Source organism: Microcebus murinus, chromosome 18 (assembly GCF_040939455.1).
Source record: "Microcebus murinus isolate Inina chromosome 18, M.murinus_Inina_mat1.0, whole genome shotgun sequence".
In the NCBI taxonomy this organism is placed as follows: Eukaryota; Metazoa; Chordata; class Mammalia; order Primates; family Cheirogaleidae; genus Microcebus; species Microcebus murinus.
In genome coordinates this window covers 10,675,395-10,690,367 of record NC_134121.1, presented here as the reverse complement: position 1 = coordinate 10,690,367, position 14,973 = coordinate 10,675,395, and the positions used below count along the sequence as shown (strand labels likewise).

Sequence of the window (14,973 nt, the reverse complement as noted above, 5' to 3'; positions counted from 1 at the left end):
GCAGGAGGGCAGGGTGGTGGGTGAGAGGCAAGATGGGATATACACAGGCTGTTAGATTTGATGACAGGGAGGTGTGATATTCTCTTCTGGTCGCTTTCATTATCTCAGTGAAAGAAGAGATGTGCTCATTACCTGGGAACGAAGAGGGGGAAGGTGGTTGGAAGTTTGAGAAGAAAGGACATATGTGCTATCAGAGGACGGCAAGAGGAGCAAAGTGCCAGGGTAGTGGAGGATGATTTCGTGCAAGGTTGAGAGCCCATTTGATACTCGTGGCTGCAAATCTGAAGCAAAACTAGCCAACATGGTTGGGGACTTTTCTTTAACAATGTCCAGCTGCTTAGGGGCAGGTGCAGAATAAGAAGATAGTGGGATTTAACCCCAGTGGGGTTTTGTCACATGGATACAAAGACAGGAGAGTTCGGGGAGCATGCAACTGGGGTGATGGAGTCTATGGTGGCTAAAAAGGAAAGGCAAGACACGGTGGGGGAGGGATAAAGAGGTTTGAGAAAGTGGTTGGTGCAGTGAAGGAAGTCTTGATGAAGTTTAAGAACAGCTGGAGCAAAAACCAGAGCAGGTGAGTGGGGAGGTGGAAGGCACACGCCAGAGAGCGCGGTGTCCGAAGCTGAGATTTCGGAGGCGGGCTCATGATCGGAGACCGCCGTTCTAGGGCAGGGACGCGTGAGCAAGAGCTGGGGTGGGGTGGAGGAGTGATCATGGGAGCCAGAGGGCCAAGGACCAGAAGGACCTGCCGCACAGATGCCGGGAGTGAGTCAGGCGTGGGTGAGGGGAGAGAGAGCCCAGGCACCAAGGCCATGGTGGACGGTGGGGAAGTGGCTGGGGCTCAGCAGGGACAGTAACGAGGCGAGAGAAGGATGGCAAACGTTGTATTTCTTGTGTTTCAAGAGAAATGGGGTCTGTGAAGGATGAGAGGAGAAAGGACTTGAGTGTGCCATTGTGGCGGGGCTGGGGGACCGGGAAGACGCTCCGTCTAGGGCCTGGGGTACGGAGGATGGGGAAGAAAACCCCACTTTCCCCGACTCAGAGGCCAGCCAGGTTTCGGGTAGATTTCTGCAGCGAAGGGAAAGTCGCAGTGAGGCAGATTTTGCAGCTGAAAACTAGGAGCTACCCGGGCAGGGTGGAAGAGTTCTGGAGGGTGGGCCGGGCGGGAAGTGGGACCCAGACAGGGGAATGTACGAACCAGCACAGGGGACGGCACTGGTGGGAGCACAAATTATCTGAGAGGCTGGTGATTGCCCTCAGTGACCCACTGCACAGCACCAACACTCAAAAGAAAACTTAATTTTTGAAATAGCATGCACTTGAGCAAAAACACTGTGCCTTACTTTTTTTTTTTTTTTTTTAAAGTGGTCCTTAGACCAGTAGGGGCGGTAGTGATGGGGGTCCTGAGCTGTTCTGGACCTTAAATCCTCCCATGGTGTCACACCCAGAGATACGCAGGGACACACCTGGAAGTGAAGCCAGCGCTGTGCTGCCCCCTGGGGCCAGCGGCAGGAGCTGCAGCTGCCCTGCAAGCAGCCTTCTAGCCCTCATGGCAGAAGCGGAAGCTGCCTTCCTGGCTTTTATGAAAGTGTCCTCAAATGACCAAAATGAAACGCCTGCCATCTGGAAGGGGAAGTAGCTGAGCAGAGGCAAGAAGAAGAGAGGCACACTTACACATGGCGCATGGCGTCCTCAAAGAGCACCAGGTCCATCACCGTGTTGACTTCATTGTGGCTCTCCAGGGCCTCCACCAGCGTCTGGGTCAAGCGTTCCCAGGACTGCACAGGCATGTACTTGGGCTCCCCGGTGCCATTTGCAAAGTGGCAGTACATGTTCAGGGTCTGGGCCTGCTGCACGGTCTCCTCCATGTCCTGGTGAGGAAGCAGAGAAACAGGGACCCTCCTAACTGACTGCCGAGGCTGGAGACTCCCGACAGGAGACACGTGCTCTGCTTTTCTCTCTGCACACTCCATAAACGCTGCTTCCAATACGTCCTCCTTCTTGAAATGCCCCCATAAAGTGGTCGTGCAGCATTCATTTACCAGCTCCAGGAAGTCACAGGTGATGTGTGTTATTCCTTGTGAGCCGAGGATGGAACATGGAAGGTGGGAAGTGGCCTCCTCACAAGCACGGGAAGAGTGGCTCTGTGGTCACACGGTGGGTGGGACACATGGGTGGATGTCCCTAAGCTCTTGCACCAGTGTGGGGGGAAGGGAACCACGGCCCAGTGGTCTCACTTCCCCCCACTCCAACAGATTTAGGGCCCCAATCCACAGGAGTGTCCGAAAGCATCCTTTCCTGTCTGCTGTGAGACTGCCCACTGTAGGAGGCTGTCAGCTCCAGCTTCGTAGGTTCGGTCCAGAGGACTTGGTTTCTGAAGAACATGCCACTAACCATTCTTAGGTGACTGGTTTATTTACTTGAACCTTAAATGAAGTATCTCAAGAATGGAAAAACCAGCACCACATGTACTCACCAGCAAATTGGTGTTAACGGATCAACACCTCAGTGGACACATAGGAATAACATTTATTGGGTGTCGGGCGAGTGGGAGGGGGAGGAGGAGATGGGTGTATACAAACATAATGAGTGAGATGTGCAACGTTTGGGGGATGGTCACGCTTGAAGCTCTGACTCGAGGTGGGGGGAGGGGGTCAAGGGCAATATACGTAACCTAACATTTGTACCCCCATAATATGCTGAAATTTTAAAAAAATGGAAAAAAATTTTACAGTAGAAGTCCCCACCTCCATTTATAAAACTTTCACAGGGATTTGGGCTCACTGTGTGTCAACCCTCACACACAGGACAAACGCTACCATGTTGAAAAAATACTTAGTATAATGACTCAATTAATTTAAAAGACATGGGGTCTGTCTCTTCACTACCAATGTATCCTCATAGTATTGAAGAGGCAACTTTTTAAAATTTCATATTAGAGGAGACACAGAGGAATTAGTTACTTGTCAAAACCTAATACCTGAGACTTGAAGGGGGGAGAAAAGGTTATTGAGGAGGATAGACCAAGAAAGATGAGGTTCTCTAAGACACAAAGAGGCAGTTATACCAGCACCAGCAGCTGCCCCCCCCCCCCCCCCCCCGTGCCATTCTTTTCTCCCAGAGTTCAGACTGGAGTATCTACCTGGGGAGGAGGTGACCAGTGTACAATTCCTGAGCAGGGGCATTGCCCAGGGCATACGCCCGCCACTGCTGTGGCCTTGTGAGCAGCAAGTAAGAGTCACCAACCCTCATACAGGGAAAGGGAAGATGACAACGATATCTGTAGAGAACCACGACTGCTGCCAGGCTGCAAGAAGAAAGGGCTGCAAAGAGTTAACTATCAAAAAGTTACTATATTTTGAAGGTGTTTTCAGGGCCACGGAAAACTCTTAGACTATTACGGCTTTGCCAGAATAAATGCTCAGACATTTGGACAAGATATAAATGCAATGCAGGAGGGCTCTTCTTGCTCCTTTAGGAAAACTTACATGGGAAAGTAATGCGGGAATACATTTTCCCCGGGTAGAGAATGGGCTGACATCTGGGGAATTGGTTCTGATGGCAGTCATTTGACACTAACGATCTAGCAGAGAAAGAATTAAAGTGCGATTTTGAAACTCCTGGTCTACAAAGACTCTTTGATGAACAAAACAAGGAGTCTCCGATTTTGTGATCAGAGCCACGCTGTGTTGAAGGGAGAGAGAAAATCAACCAACACAGGGAATCAAAGATTCCTTAATAGCGACATGGAATCACACAGGGCCATGGATCAGAGAACCTTAGCTTTGAATGGCGGAAACAGGGTTATATTTCTTCTTTGGTGGAAATTTGGTGATTGTTCCTTGCTATCCATTCCAAGGTTTGGTGCGGCCAACAGTGCTTCAGGCTGGCATTTCAAATGTTGCTGGGGAATGATATTGGCTGTGTTGATTACATCTGGGTCTGTGATGAAAAGGAGGTGCTTTTACGATATGGACCCACGTAGGATCCTCTATTTCAAAGGCTGAGATATGGAGTCTGTGTCTGTCCACACCAGCCTATGTCTAGTCACATTATTACTCTGAAGTCGTAGCTCAGACCAGCTTCTGAGGACAATTAAAACTCATGTGTGCAGCCAACAATGACTACATAAATTGGCCAACTCTGCAAGGCTCAGAGAAGGGCGTCTAAGATGTGACGACAGTTCCAAACATCAGGCTCCATAAACGTGATGAGAGATGTGGAAGGATTCAGGATGTTTGGCGTAGCAAAAACCGGACTGAAACGTGTTACTCAAAATGCTATCCCGCCATCCCCAGGGCTGTCATATGGGTTGGGATGGGCTGCGGGCATCTTCAGAGGTAGATCCAGCATCTTATCAGGAAAAAATACAGAGCTAAACCAAACAAGGTGAGCATAGGGACAACAAAGTGTTCTTGAACATGGGATTGGATTATTTCTAAGTTCAAGAGAGGACGGACAAGCAGGATGTATGGAAAATATGGGGCTTTGGTTAATAGAAGGCTCAGTGTGGGCTGTGGCATAATTTTGACACTAAGTGATCTCAGGCTGTGTTAATGTACCAGTGCTTCCTGAGGCCTATTCCATGGGCCATTCCTTCTCTGAATTATTAATAGGTTTTATGAAGGGGAAAGAATTTTAGGGTCCAATACATTTGCAAAATGATATTTCAGTTAGAGTTATTCAAGATTTCAGGGCTTTAATGTCCTAAGTGAATTCCAACAGAGGGATGGAATAGGAAGCACTTCCTCAACTTATTTCCTCACAGACGCCTGTTTTCCAAGGATTATCGAACTGTCTAGTGGGACACATCTTGGGAAACATGGGGAGAAAACTACAGTCTGTAAGAAGAGAGGAATGATGACCTCGCTTTGGGTCAGACCGCAGCTGGGCTGTGATGGAGCCGGGCACCACAGTTTCAGCGGGGATTGCTGACGTGAAGAGCCGCCGAGATGAGGTCAGGTTTCTGGTTCGAAACCAACCCATGTCAGAATCAGCTAAAAGGATAGAGGTTATTTGGCTCAGAGAAGAGAAGACTTGGGAAGAATAAGACAAATGGTATGAAAATACTTGAAAGTTTGTCATGTAGACCTAACATTAGTGGACAAGAAAATAACTTTTAAATCGTTACTAGAATACATTTTTCAGTCTTTAAAATTACTCCAAATGTTCCAAATTTCAAAATTGTCCCAAATTTCCAGTCGTTAGCAGTTCCAAAATGACCACCTTGGGAAAGACGAGACTGTGAATTCCCAAGGCTGTAGGGATAGGGATGTCATCTGGGATAACCATCTGGGAATTGCTACTGAGGGGACTCGGTGGCATCTGGGGACTTGGGTCACATGACCTCCATGGACCCTTTCAGTGCTGAGACTCTATGATTAATTTGTGTCTATTCTTGCTCCAGCCTTTCTTTTTACCTGGGTAAAATAATGACAGAATTTCTTTCCTTACCTAATCTCTGATTTTTCCCCATTAGGGAGCTAGATTTTATCATTTAGGTGATCATCTGCATAATTATCATTACTTTTCAAATACAAAAAAAAAAAAACATGGCAATACTCACACTAAAAACTTTCTTCAGTACTTCTGTCTGGATTTTATCAAACAGCACGAGATCCTTTTCTTCTACCATCTTATCCCGATAAACTCGATTTGATTCATGCAGATAGAGTTTTACTAGGTCCTGTGTGGATTTCACACATTCCACTGAGGAGAAGAGAATGCCCTTCAAGGAGAACAGACAAAAAAAATATTGAAAACAATTCAGAGGTACAATAGCTAGGAGAACTTTCTGGAGCCTGTTGCCCATCCTGGACGGTGCCGGGGAATTGTCTCACTACAGAGCACATCACTCTAGTGAAGGGGGCGCCCAGAAAGCTGAGAGGCAGCTTGTGGAGAAAGACCCAGGTACTGGAGGCAGACAGACCTGATCTCAAATACTGCCACAGCCACACAGCAACTATGTGACTTTGGGCAAGGAGTGTGACATCTCTGAACCACAGTATTCCTTTTCAAACGGGAATAACAAAATTGACTTTCTTAAATTGTCCAAATAATTCAAATTAATATGCCCATCAAACTAGTATTGCTCATCTCACTCACTCAATACATTGAAATTATCCTTTTATGTTTGTCATAAAAAAACAACTGCAACAGCTGTAATTTATTGAAGCCAATTATGTGAATAGATGCTTTGCCAGATAAAGCTCATTTAATCCTCATAGTGATCTTATGAAATCATTTTCACTAGGTCCTCTTTGTACAATGTGGGGATTGGGATTCAGGAAGGCAGAAAACATGCCAACGTCAAACAGTGCGTTGCCTTACTTTGAAACCAGGTCTCGAAACCAGGCCTTCCCGGCCTTAGGGCCTGGCATTTTAACAACTACGTTTCAAATCACCACAATGACGAGAGGGGTGGCTTCTCTGCTATATTGCAATTTCACAAGTGCCACTTGGAAACTGATTTGGGTCTATGTAAACTCAGGACTACGACAAAGGGCTGGGATGGGCATAGCTGACTTGGCAGGTCAGCAACCCGTTTATGCATCTCCAGTTGGCTCCTCCTTCCTGTGCACCACGGGGGTGGTTCCAAATATTTGCCAATTGTTTCAAATTTCTCTGTTACTGTTAGCCAGTGTCCTGGCCTTCTTTTTTACTGAGAAATGAAAACCACCAATATTAGAGCTCAAAAACCTGGGCAAGTCCGATAACTTCAAAGTCATCTACATCTGTGTTTGCTCGCCTGGTTTTCCTTCTTGTCCTAGAGGAAAAGAGGTCATTTACCCGGTTCTTCATTCGTCACTGCATGATGCTCACATTCGTCAGCATGGCATAAAGGCTTGGTCACAACGTGACTACACTCTTCTTCCTCACGATTGCTGTTACCACTAACTCCCGTAAAACCTAGACTCTAGTTTCACAAAATTCAGACTATTTTCTGATCCTGCACACTTTCTGTGCCTTCATGCCTTTTGCTTTGCTTGCTATGCCCACAGTTCAAGATCTAGTTCAATTGATAGCTCTTGTTAAAGTCCTTCTAAGACAGCTGCCCCCTCCAGCAAGGCCTCCTGTAGCCCTTCGTATATAAATCTCCATTATAGAAGAATTATTAGTTTCTCAAATTATTATGTTTTTGTGCAGGTTTGTTTCTTCTAGGTCATGGCAAGTGTCTCAAAGGCAGGGAAGGCCACAGACTTTATTTTGGTTGTGGTTCATTTTTGTCATTGTATTACTTGTACCTCGTAAGTCGTAAGAGTTGCAGATAGATTCTCAATGGGAACAGCAGAAGACACCGTCAAAGTGCTGAAAGAAAATAGCTGCCGACCTGGAATTCCAAACCTCCCCTCAAAATCCTTAAGAAATAAATATATTTTTAGTCAAATAAAACTGAGACATACTTGTCTAGCAGATACGAACTAAAGTAAATACTCAACGGAGTTCTTCAGGCTGAATGAAAATGATTCTAGGCAGGGGAAAGAACAGAAATGTAGCAGGAATAAAGAGCAACGGAAAGCAGAATATATATGGGTAAATCTAAATAAATGCTGACTTACTAATACAAAAATATTAATGCATGTGGATTTTCAATATACATAGAATTAAAAGGAATAATAGTACAAAAGTCGAAGAGAGGCAAATTGTTCCAAGATCTTTGCATTGTATGGCAATTAATAAATGTACTAATTTATAAAAGGCAAAAAGATAAAATGACACATTTGGTAACCATTAGATGAATAGTGAAAAGATGTATAATATCCAAAAATAAAATAAAATAAAGTAATAAAAACATACAATTAGCTCGATGGAATACAAGAAGAGGGAAGGAAGCAGAATAGGTAAGATACACTGAAAACTAATAATAAAAGTAGATTTAATCCCAAATATATTATTATATAAGATAACATAAATGAACTAAACATTGTAATTAAAACACAATGATTGTCAGGCTAGATTTAAAAAAAAAAACCCCAACTTTGTGTTGCTTATAAGAGATATAGTATACTTTAAATATAAGAATATGGAAAAGCTGAGCCTAAGAAAATGAAAATGATACATCAGGAAGATATTGACTAAGAGAATATGGATTAGTCATACAACTGTCATACAAGGTTGACTTTAAAGCAAGGGAGAATTTTAGAGATGAAGGAGTATGTTTGACAAATAAGGAAAAGGTTGGTCCACTAGGAAAATACAATAAATCTAAATTTTTATGCACTTAATAACAGCTTCAAAATATATGAAGTGAATGTGACAGAAATTAAAGGAGAAATGGATGTGTCACAGTAGGAGATTTTACCATATCTTTTTCAGAAACTTTATCAGAATAAGCAGACAAAAAACCCACTATGGAAAGAAATTTTAAACAAAATGATTTATAAGTTTGTTCTCATTGAAATATTGATAAAACTACACTCGACATCATATTTTGGCCCATAAAGCAAATTGCAACAAATTTCAAAGGAACACAATCATATAGAGTATGTTTTCTGACAACAGTGAAATTATGCTAGGCATTAATAAAAGAAAGATAGTTTCACCAGTAAATTCTTCCGACATTTAAGGAAGGCACAATACAATGTTTTACAAAATCTTCTAGGAAATAGAAAAAGAGGAAATAATTCCCAAACTTTTTTATTTTTTTGGAGGCAGAGTCTCACTCTGTCTCCTGGGATGGGTGTAGCGTGTCGTTATAGCTCACTGTAGTGTCAAACTCTTGGGCTCAAGCGATCATCTAGCCTCAGCCTCTCGAGTAGCTGCAGGCTAATTGTTAAATTTTTTTGTAGAGATGGGGTCTTGCTATGTTATATTGCCCAGGCTGGTCCTGAACTCCTGGCCTCAAGGGATCCTCCCACCTTGGCCTCCCAAAGCACGAGGATTACAGGCATGAGCCACCATGCCCGCCCAACTTCCCAAAGTATTAATAGTTTATGAGGACTTCATAATCTTAGAATACTAGAGAAAGGGAAATTATAAGACACTCTCATGAATGTAAAAATGATATAGAAAAAATTATCAAATGGAACCTAGGAAAATATAAAAAGCACGACACGTAACCACCAAGCCGAGTTGACTCCAGGAATGCAAGGTTGATCTAACATTTAAAAATAATCAATGTAATGTATCACATTACCAGAATAAAGGAGAAAAATCGATATAATTATTTCAGCAGTGGTTGAAAGATCATTTGTCAAGTTTCAACACATATTCATGATTAAAACTCTTAGTAAATCATAGACAGAAAGAAATGTCCTTAATCAGGTAAAAGGCACCCACAAAAACCTGTAGTAAGCATCTTATTTAATGGCAAACTATTAAAAGCCTTTTGCTCTACATTTAGGAATGTGACAAGATGTCCATCCCGAAGGGTTTTCACGAGTATTAAATTCCAGGTTGTATATATAGGTGATAAGGACACTGTCCGAGGCAGGGGCTACGGCTGGGTTGCTTCTGGCAAAAGGAACTTCAGCAACTCTTCTCCCTTTACTTCTGCCACTTATGAGCAGTGCAAATTTGATCAAACCACTTTAACTCCTTTTGATCATTTGGAAAATGCAGATAGTAGCAGCCCGAGTCCATAAAGTTGTAGTGAGATTTAAGACCAGTCTAGAAGTATTCTTAGGTTTTGTCACACTGTGGGGCTCAGTGGCTCCACCTTCAGGGGAAGCCTTCCTGGTACATAGCTCTTGGGTCTCTGAACCAGGGTATAATAGGTTTCTGCTCCTTAAAACCAAGAGTCCCGGCTGGAACTAGCTGGGCCAATGTCCTCGGGATCTAGATATTTGCTCCCCAGCGTCCTATCTACACAGGCAGTGCCCTGGGCAATTAATTCCAACAGTACGTGCTGCACCTGGAAGGTGATGTCACTTCCTGGTCACTTCACTTTTACCTATGGGTGTGGCCTCTGCTTGGTTAACAGACATCCTTCTCTAAATAATGACTCAGTGCTATCCTGGGGAGGGGGTCTCTGTGAAAAGGAGTTTCTGCAGGTTCTTGTCCGGGATGGGACAGTTGTGGACTCTGCTATGTTAGGGTGCTGTGCCTGACCACGAGGAAGAAAGCACCTGGGTTTGCTTGATTGCCCTTTGGGGTTTCTTTTTTGAGGCAGGGTCTCACTTTGTTCCCTGGGCATGAGGGCAGTGGCATGATCATGATCATAGCTCACTGCAACCTCCAACTTCTGGACTCAAGTGATCCCAGGTATAATAATACCTCAGCCTCTCAAGTACAATAGCTGGGACTACAGGTGTGTGCTGCCATGCCCAGCTAATTTTTCTATTTTTTATAGAGATCTTGCTATATTTGCTCAGGCTGGTCTTGAACTCCTGAGTTCAAGCAATCCTCCCACCTAGGCCTCCCAAAGTGCTAGGATTACAAGTGTGAGCCACTGCACCTGGTACCCTCTGGAGGTTTTGATAGTGATGGATCAAGCAACGGGCAGAGAGAGGCCATTACTACTCCAATTAGCCGTCGGAAGGACCTGAAATGGATTTGGCCTAGAAATGAACCTGGAATTTTTAGGACTGAGGCCATCCCAGGGGCTGGCAGACAAAGTGGCTTCTCGAGGAAGCAGAGCTATCTTGCATGGTTTGGGGGACATCCTTTTTCATCCCAAGAACAACAGGTGTACCTCCTGGGGATCCAAAAGAGTTTTCTCTTTCTTTCTTTTGGGACATTTTTCCTTCCCAGGCATACTGTAATCATTATGGAACATTATGTCCAAGATGCAGAGCCTTCCTCAGCCCAAAGGAACCAACTCAGAAAGGCATCCTGCTTCCTGAGAAATAATTTAATTTTCAAATGAAACTCTATTTTGTTGAGGTCCTGCCTCACGGAGCCCACGGCACTCTGTGGCCAATCTGTGCATGTTCATGACTCCATATGCCCTGTGTCCCTGCCTTTGCCTGAGGGTTTTGCATTCACTATTTATGTTACTAGGAATGGGAGCATCCGGATCATGACGCAGCCTTCTAGGCGGTCTCAGAGCAGGGGACCTCACCTGGAAAATGTTGGCGAAATCTCTGAGGTTGAAGATGTAGTGGAATTTGATTGCTGTGGGTAGGAAGGTGGTGGCGACTTTCTGGTGGAAGGCAAGGGCCAGACTGATGAGCGAGGGGACAGACTTCTGCAGGGACGCCGGGAAGTTTCCAAGCTTCAGATGGTGAGTCAGGATGGTGCTGTAGATGGAGGACAAGGCATCTGCTCCCGGGAAGGAGAGGACAAACACGCAGAAGTGACGCTGCACGGGGAGACAGAGGCACGTGGAGGAGGCATGAGCTACACACCCTTGATCACAGAGCAGAAATTCCCTCTTCTGGATTTGGATAAAATAATGAAGAGTCCTTATATGGCCTCCAGAGCTGTATTTTGGTCACATTTCTCATGCTACACCCAGATTTTGGTTGAACCTAAAATGACTGGGGGAATAATGGGCTCTGGACCTTTGGTCAAAGACAGGAGCATTGGGGAGCAGGGAGAGAGCTGGACTTGGGCTTGGAGAATCTGAGTCCAAATCTGAATTGGATACTGATTGTCCATATGATTTTGGAAGGTCATTTTTTTTCTCTGTGAATTCTCCTTATCTGAAAAATGAGGGAATTGATTCAGATGAACTCTTTGACCCTTTCCACCTATAAAAGCCTTGTGACTCTGGGTCTAGGAGTTTCTATTTCCCCTAGACATGCAGGTTGGCATTATATCCAGTCTACCATTCTCAGAGGCTGTAGGGGGGAAAGGCCAATTATTACTTACAATCAGAGCCATCGGCTCTGGTTAGGTCATATTAGGACCCAAGGACCATGGTTCCTCCCGTACCTGGAGCCGCGGGTTGATGGTGAAGCTGCCTGCAGTGGGGTTCATGCAGGAAACATACTGTACATTCATGATCTCCTTCAGGGACAGCTTGTTCCGATCATACCTGGAACAGCCGGAAACCATGGGTGAAAGGTGAGTGAGTGCTTTGTCAAAGTGAGGTAGGATGAGCCCTTAATGTTCAAGTGTTTGGGTAATAAAAAAATAAAGTCTAGATCCACTGGTAGAGATTGACAGGAGCCAAGAGCCTAGGACAAATTCCCGTGGGGCCCACTATCTATGGAAATAGCACAGGAAGAGACCACTAGGATGGACTAAAAGGCAGGGGAAACATCAGGGCACCCCAGAAGGCAAAGGATGCCAGAATTTCCAAGCGGGAGGATGGTCCCCCACATCAAGAGCGGCAGAGAGAATAATAAAGGTAGTGACCCAGAAGAGTCCCTTGGATTTTGCAATAATGATGCAGTTAGTAGTTTAGGAGGAATAAAGGAACAGAAATCAAATCACAGTGGATTGAGGAATGAGTAGGATAGGAGGGAATGTGGATGGAATAGAGATATTTGGTTCTCTAGGGGGAGTGAGACAGAACAAGAATTGCAAAATGATTGTCTTTAACACAGTAGAAGAAATTTATGCAGGTTTAAATGATACGAAGGAGCCCAAGAGGAGATAGGGGGACGAGCTAATGAAGACAGGAGAGGGACAGGAGAGAGACGACAGGAGAGGGAGAGAGCAGAGCCAGGGTGCTGGTGGGGACTGAGCCGTAGGTGAGACGTAACAGGAGGAAAGAGAAAGGGACCTGTGTGTGTGGTGGGGGATGGGGACAAGCAAGTTACATAGATGTGGAAGCAGGAATGGAGGTGGCATCTGTGCTCTTTGACGCAAAGCCGTCGGCGGAGGTGGGGTGGGAGGTTTGAGGAGAGAGGAGATGGTATGAAATAGACATTTCTGAGATGGACTAGGGCACTAGGGCAAGAGTTTCCGGGAAGTTTCTACTTCCCAGTTAAGGTTTGTGACAATGCATCTAAAGTTAAACTAGTTAGCTTGACTCTCACTTTGCGGGTGAAGTTCCCCTGCTCAAATGCAGGGTGGAGGTTATGGATGGTTGCATGTGTCAGGCATCCAATACAGACTTCAGGAAGGAAATGAAAGGCAAGGCAAGTTAACCAATAATCCCTCTCTCTGAATTCTATCCTCCCACTCTTTCTCCACGGCCGATTCTGCGTGAGGTGGGAAGGTGAGCTGACATCTCCCATCAATGACTTACTTTTTGTTGTTGTTGTTCTGGCAAGTTCAGACCATCTGCCATCAAAAGCCATGCTGTTGCAAGAGATACTACCAGCCCCTGTCAGTTGCTCTAAAGACACCAGGGCTGCAAAGGAGTGCAGATGCCTGTGCACTGTCTAGGGAGGCAGGTGTTAGTATTGAAGCACCTCTCAGTGCAGTGGGGCCCAGTGGTTAATCCTGCTTTGGGGCTTGGAGAAGGCTTCTGGACAGGTGACTTTTGAGATGAGTCTTAAAGAAAAAAGTGGGCTTTTTTTCCCTAAGATGGGAGCTCAGTACCTTCTCTGGCCAAACTTTTCATGTGTATGTCAATGTCCCCATCTGAAAGCACTGCAGGAGACAGAGAATAGCATGGGGCGTGGCTCACCACGGGCTTCTCATCTGGCAGCAGAGCTAAGCTGGGCTTTGCAATTCCGGCAGGCTGGGCTCGCTGTCAGCCCTGCCGCAGGCTTTGCCCGGCCCAGGCCCTCACCAGTGGCCGTAGTCCAGGTGCTGCCTGATGATGGTGTGGGGCTGCACTGTCCCGTAGGCGTCCACCTCCGGCATGTTCATGTCATCGATGAAATAGACGAGCTTCTTGTTGCCTGGAGGGCCGTAATTTCTGCCCGCCTTCTTTTCTAGAGGCTTCTCCAGGACGGCTGAGGAGAGATCCGGGTAGTGAGGGAAGGAGGTCCAGACCTCGGAGGGCAGCACTAAGACAGCACAGGTGTCAAGGTGCTGCCTGCGTGCGTGCGTGTGTGTGTGTGTGTGCGCGCGCGCGTGTGCAAACAACAGCAACAACAACAACAGCTATTACCAGATTCAGGTTACAGGACTAGAAAGTGACATTGAAATTAGGCAGTAATGGTGACAGTACACGCTAGGCACTGAGCATCTCACCGTGTGCACCATGCTGGGTTTTTACAAACACTGATTATTTCATTTAACCCTTGTATCATTGCTGTGAGGTTAGTATTACCCATTTTACAGATGAGGGAACTGAGGCTCAGAAGAACCATGAACTTGACTAAGGCAGGTTACAAACCAGAGCAGTTAAACCTCAAAGCCTAAGCTCCTTCTGTCATATGATGGCCCCAGCTTTTGTTGTTTATAAACTGGAAACTGAAGAGTCCCCTACCCCACGGAAATCTGCAAGTAACTGGATCCCGGGTGGACCGGCCTTCTCTACCTAAGACAGCACAGGTCCATAAAGGCTGAGGTTCCCATCCCCGGGCTGGGCAGAGGTGCCTTCCACTCGAAGGCTGTACAAGAGGCATCATTGGATATGTTGCCAGCTGTGTTCCCAAAGAGTCCACCTTGTAGGGTCTTCCTTGATGGGGAGTAGGAAAAATAGCCTCAGAGACTTTCCCAGATGTTTCCAGTGTCCTGAATGGCTCCCTCTCCTGCCTTTTCAGGTTCTCTGCCCCCTCCCAGAGCACCCAAGTGCCTTCCTGGAGACTAAGCACAGAGACTCCCTTCTGGAGTTGATTCCCTTCTTCAATTATCAAGCCAAAGGGAAGGAATCAAACAGCACAGTTCCCCAGCATGACAGGGCTTGTTTAGAACAAACTTAAGTAATAAGGTGGAGACATATGTATTTTTTTTTCCCAGTAAAGCAATTAAATATTTATGGATTGCAAGAACCAACACTTCCTATTACAGCTGGAAGCTCTAAGAACCATCTGATTTCTTCTCTTGAAAAACAAGTTTGTAAACAAGCAGAAAGTGTCAATAGATATATGAAGGTGACAGATCGAAAGACAAGTTCCTTCAAGAAGCTTGAATATTCTAATTTTCTGGTTCTGAGTTAAATTAAGTGTTTCAAATATGAATTACATTTAAATTTAATTAGCATCCAATTAACATACACTATCAACCAATTAATCACCCAACACC

General features: G+C 45.3%; 1 protein-coding gene across 1 annotated transcript in view; it reads right to left on the bottom strand.

Moving 5' to 3' along the window:
• The window catches only part of DNAH9 (dynein axonemal heavy chain 9), a 312,997-nt gene that overhangs the window by 135,080 nt on the left and 162,944 nt on the right, over positions 1-14,973 (bottom strand). The window contains exons 39-43 of the mRNA XM_020280809.2: positions 13,571-13,736; positions 11,818-11,920; positions 11,003-11,242; positions 5,567-5,728; positions 1,675-1,871 (exon numbers count right to left, since the gene is read on the bottom strand). Of these exons, the coding sequence (XP_020136398.2) occupies positions 1,675-1,871; positions 5,567-5,728; positions 11,003-11,242; positions 11,818-11,920; positions 13,571-13,736 (868 nt within the window). The remainder of the gene's footprint in view (positions 1-1,674; positions 1,872-5,566; positions 5,729-11,002; positions 11,243-11,817; positions 11,921-13,570; positions 13,737-14,973) is intronic.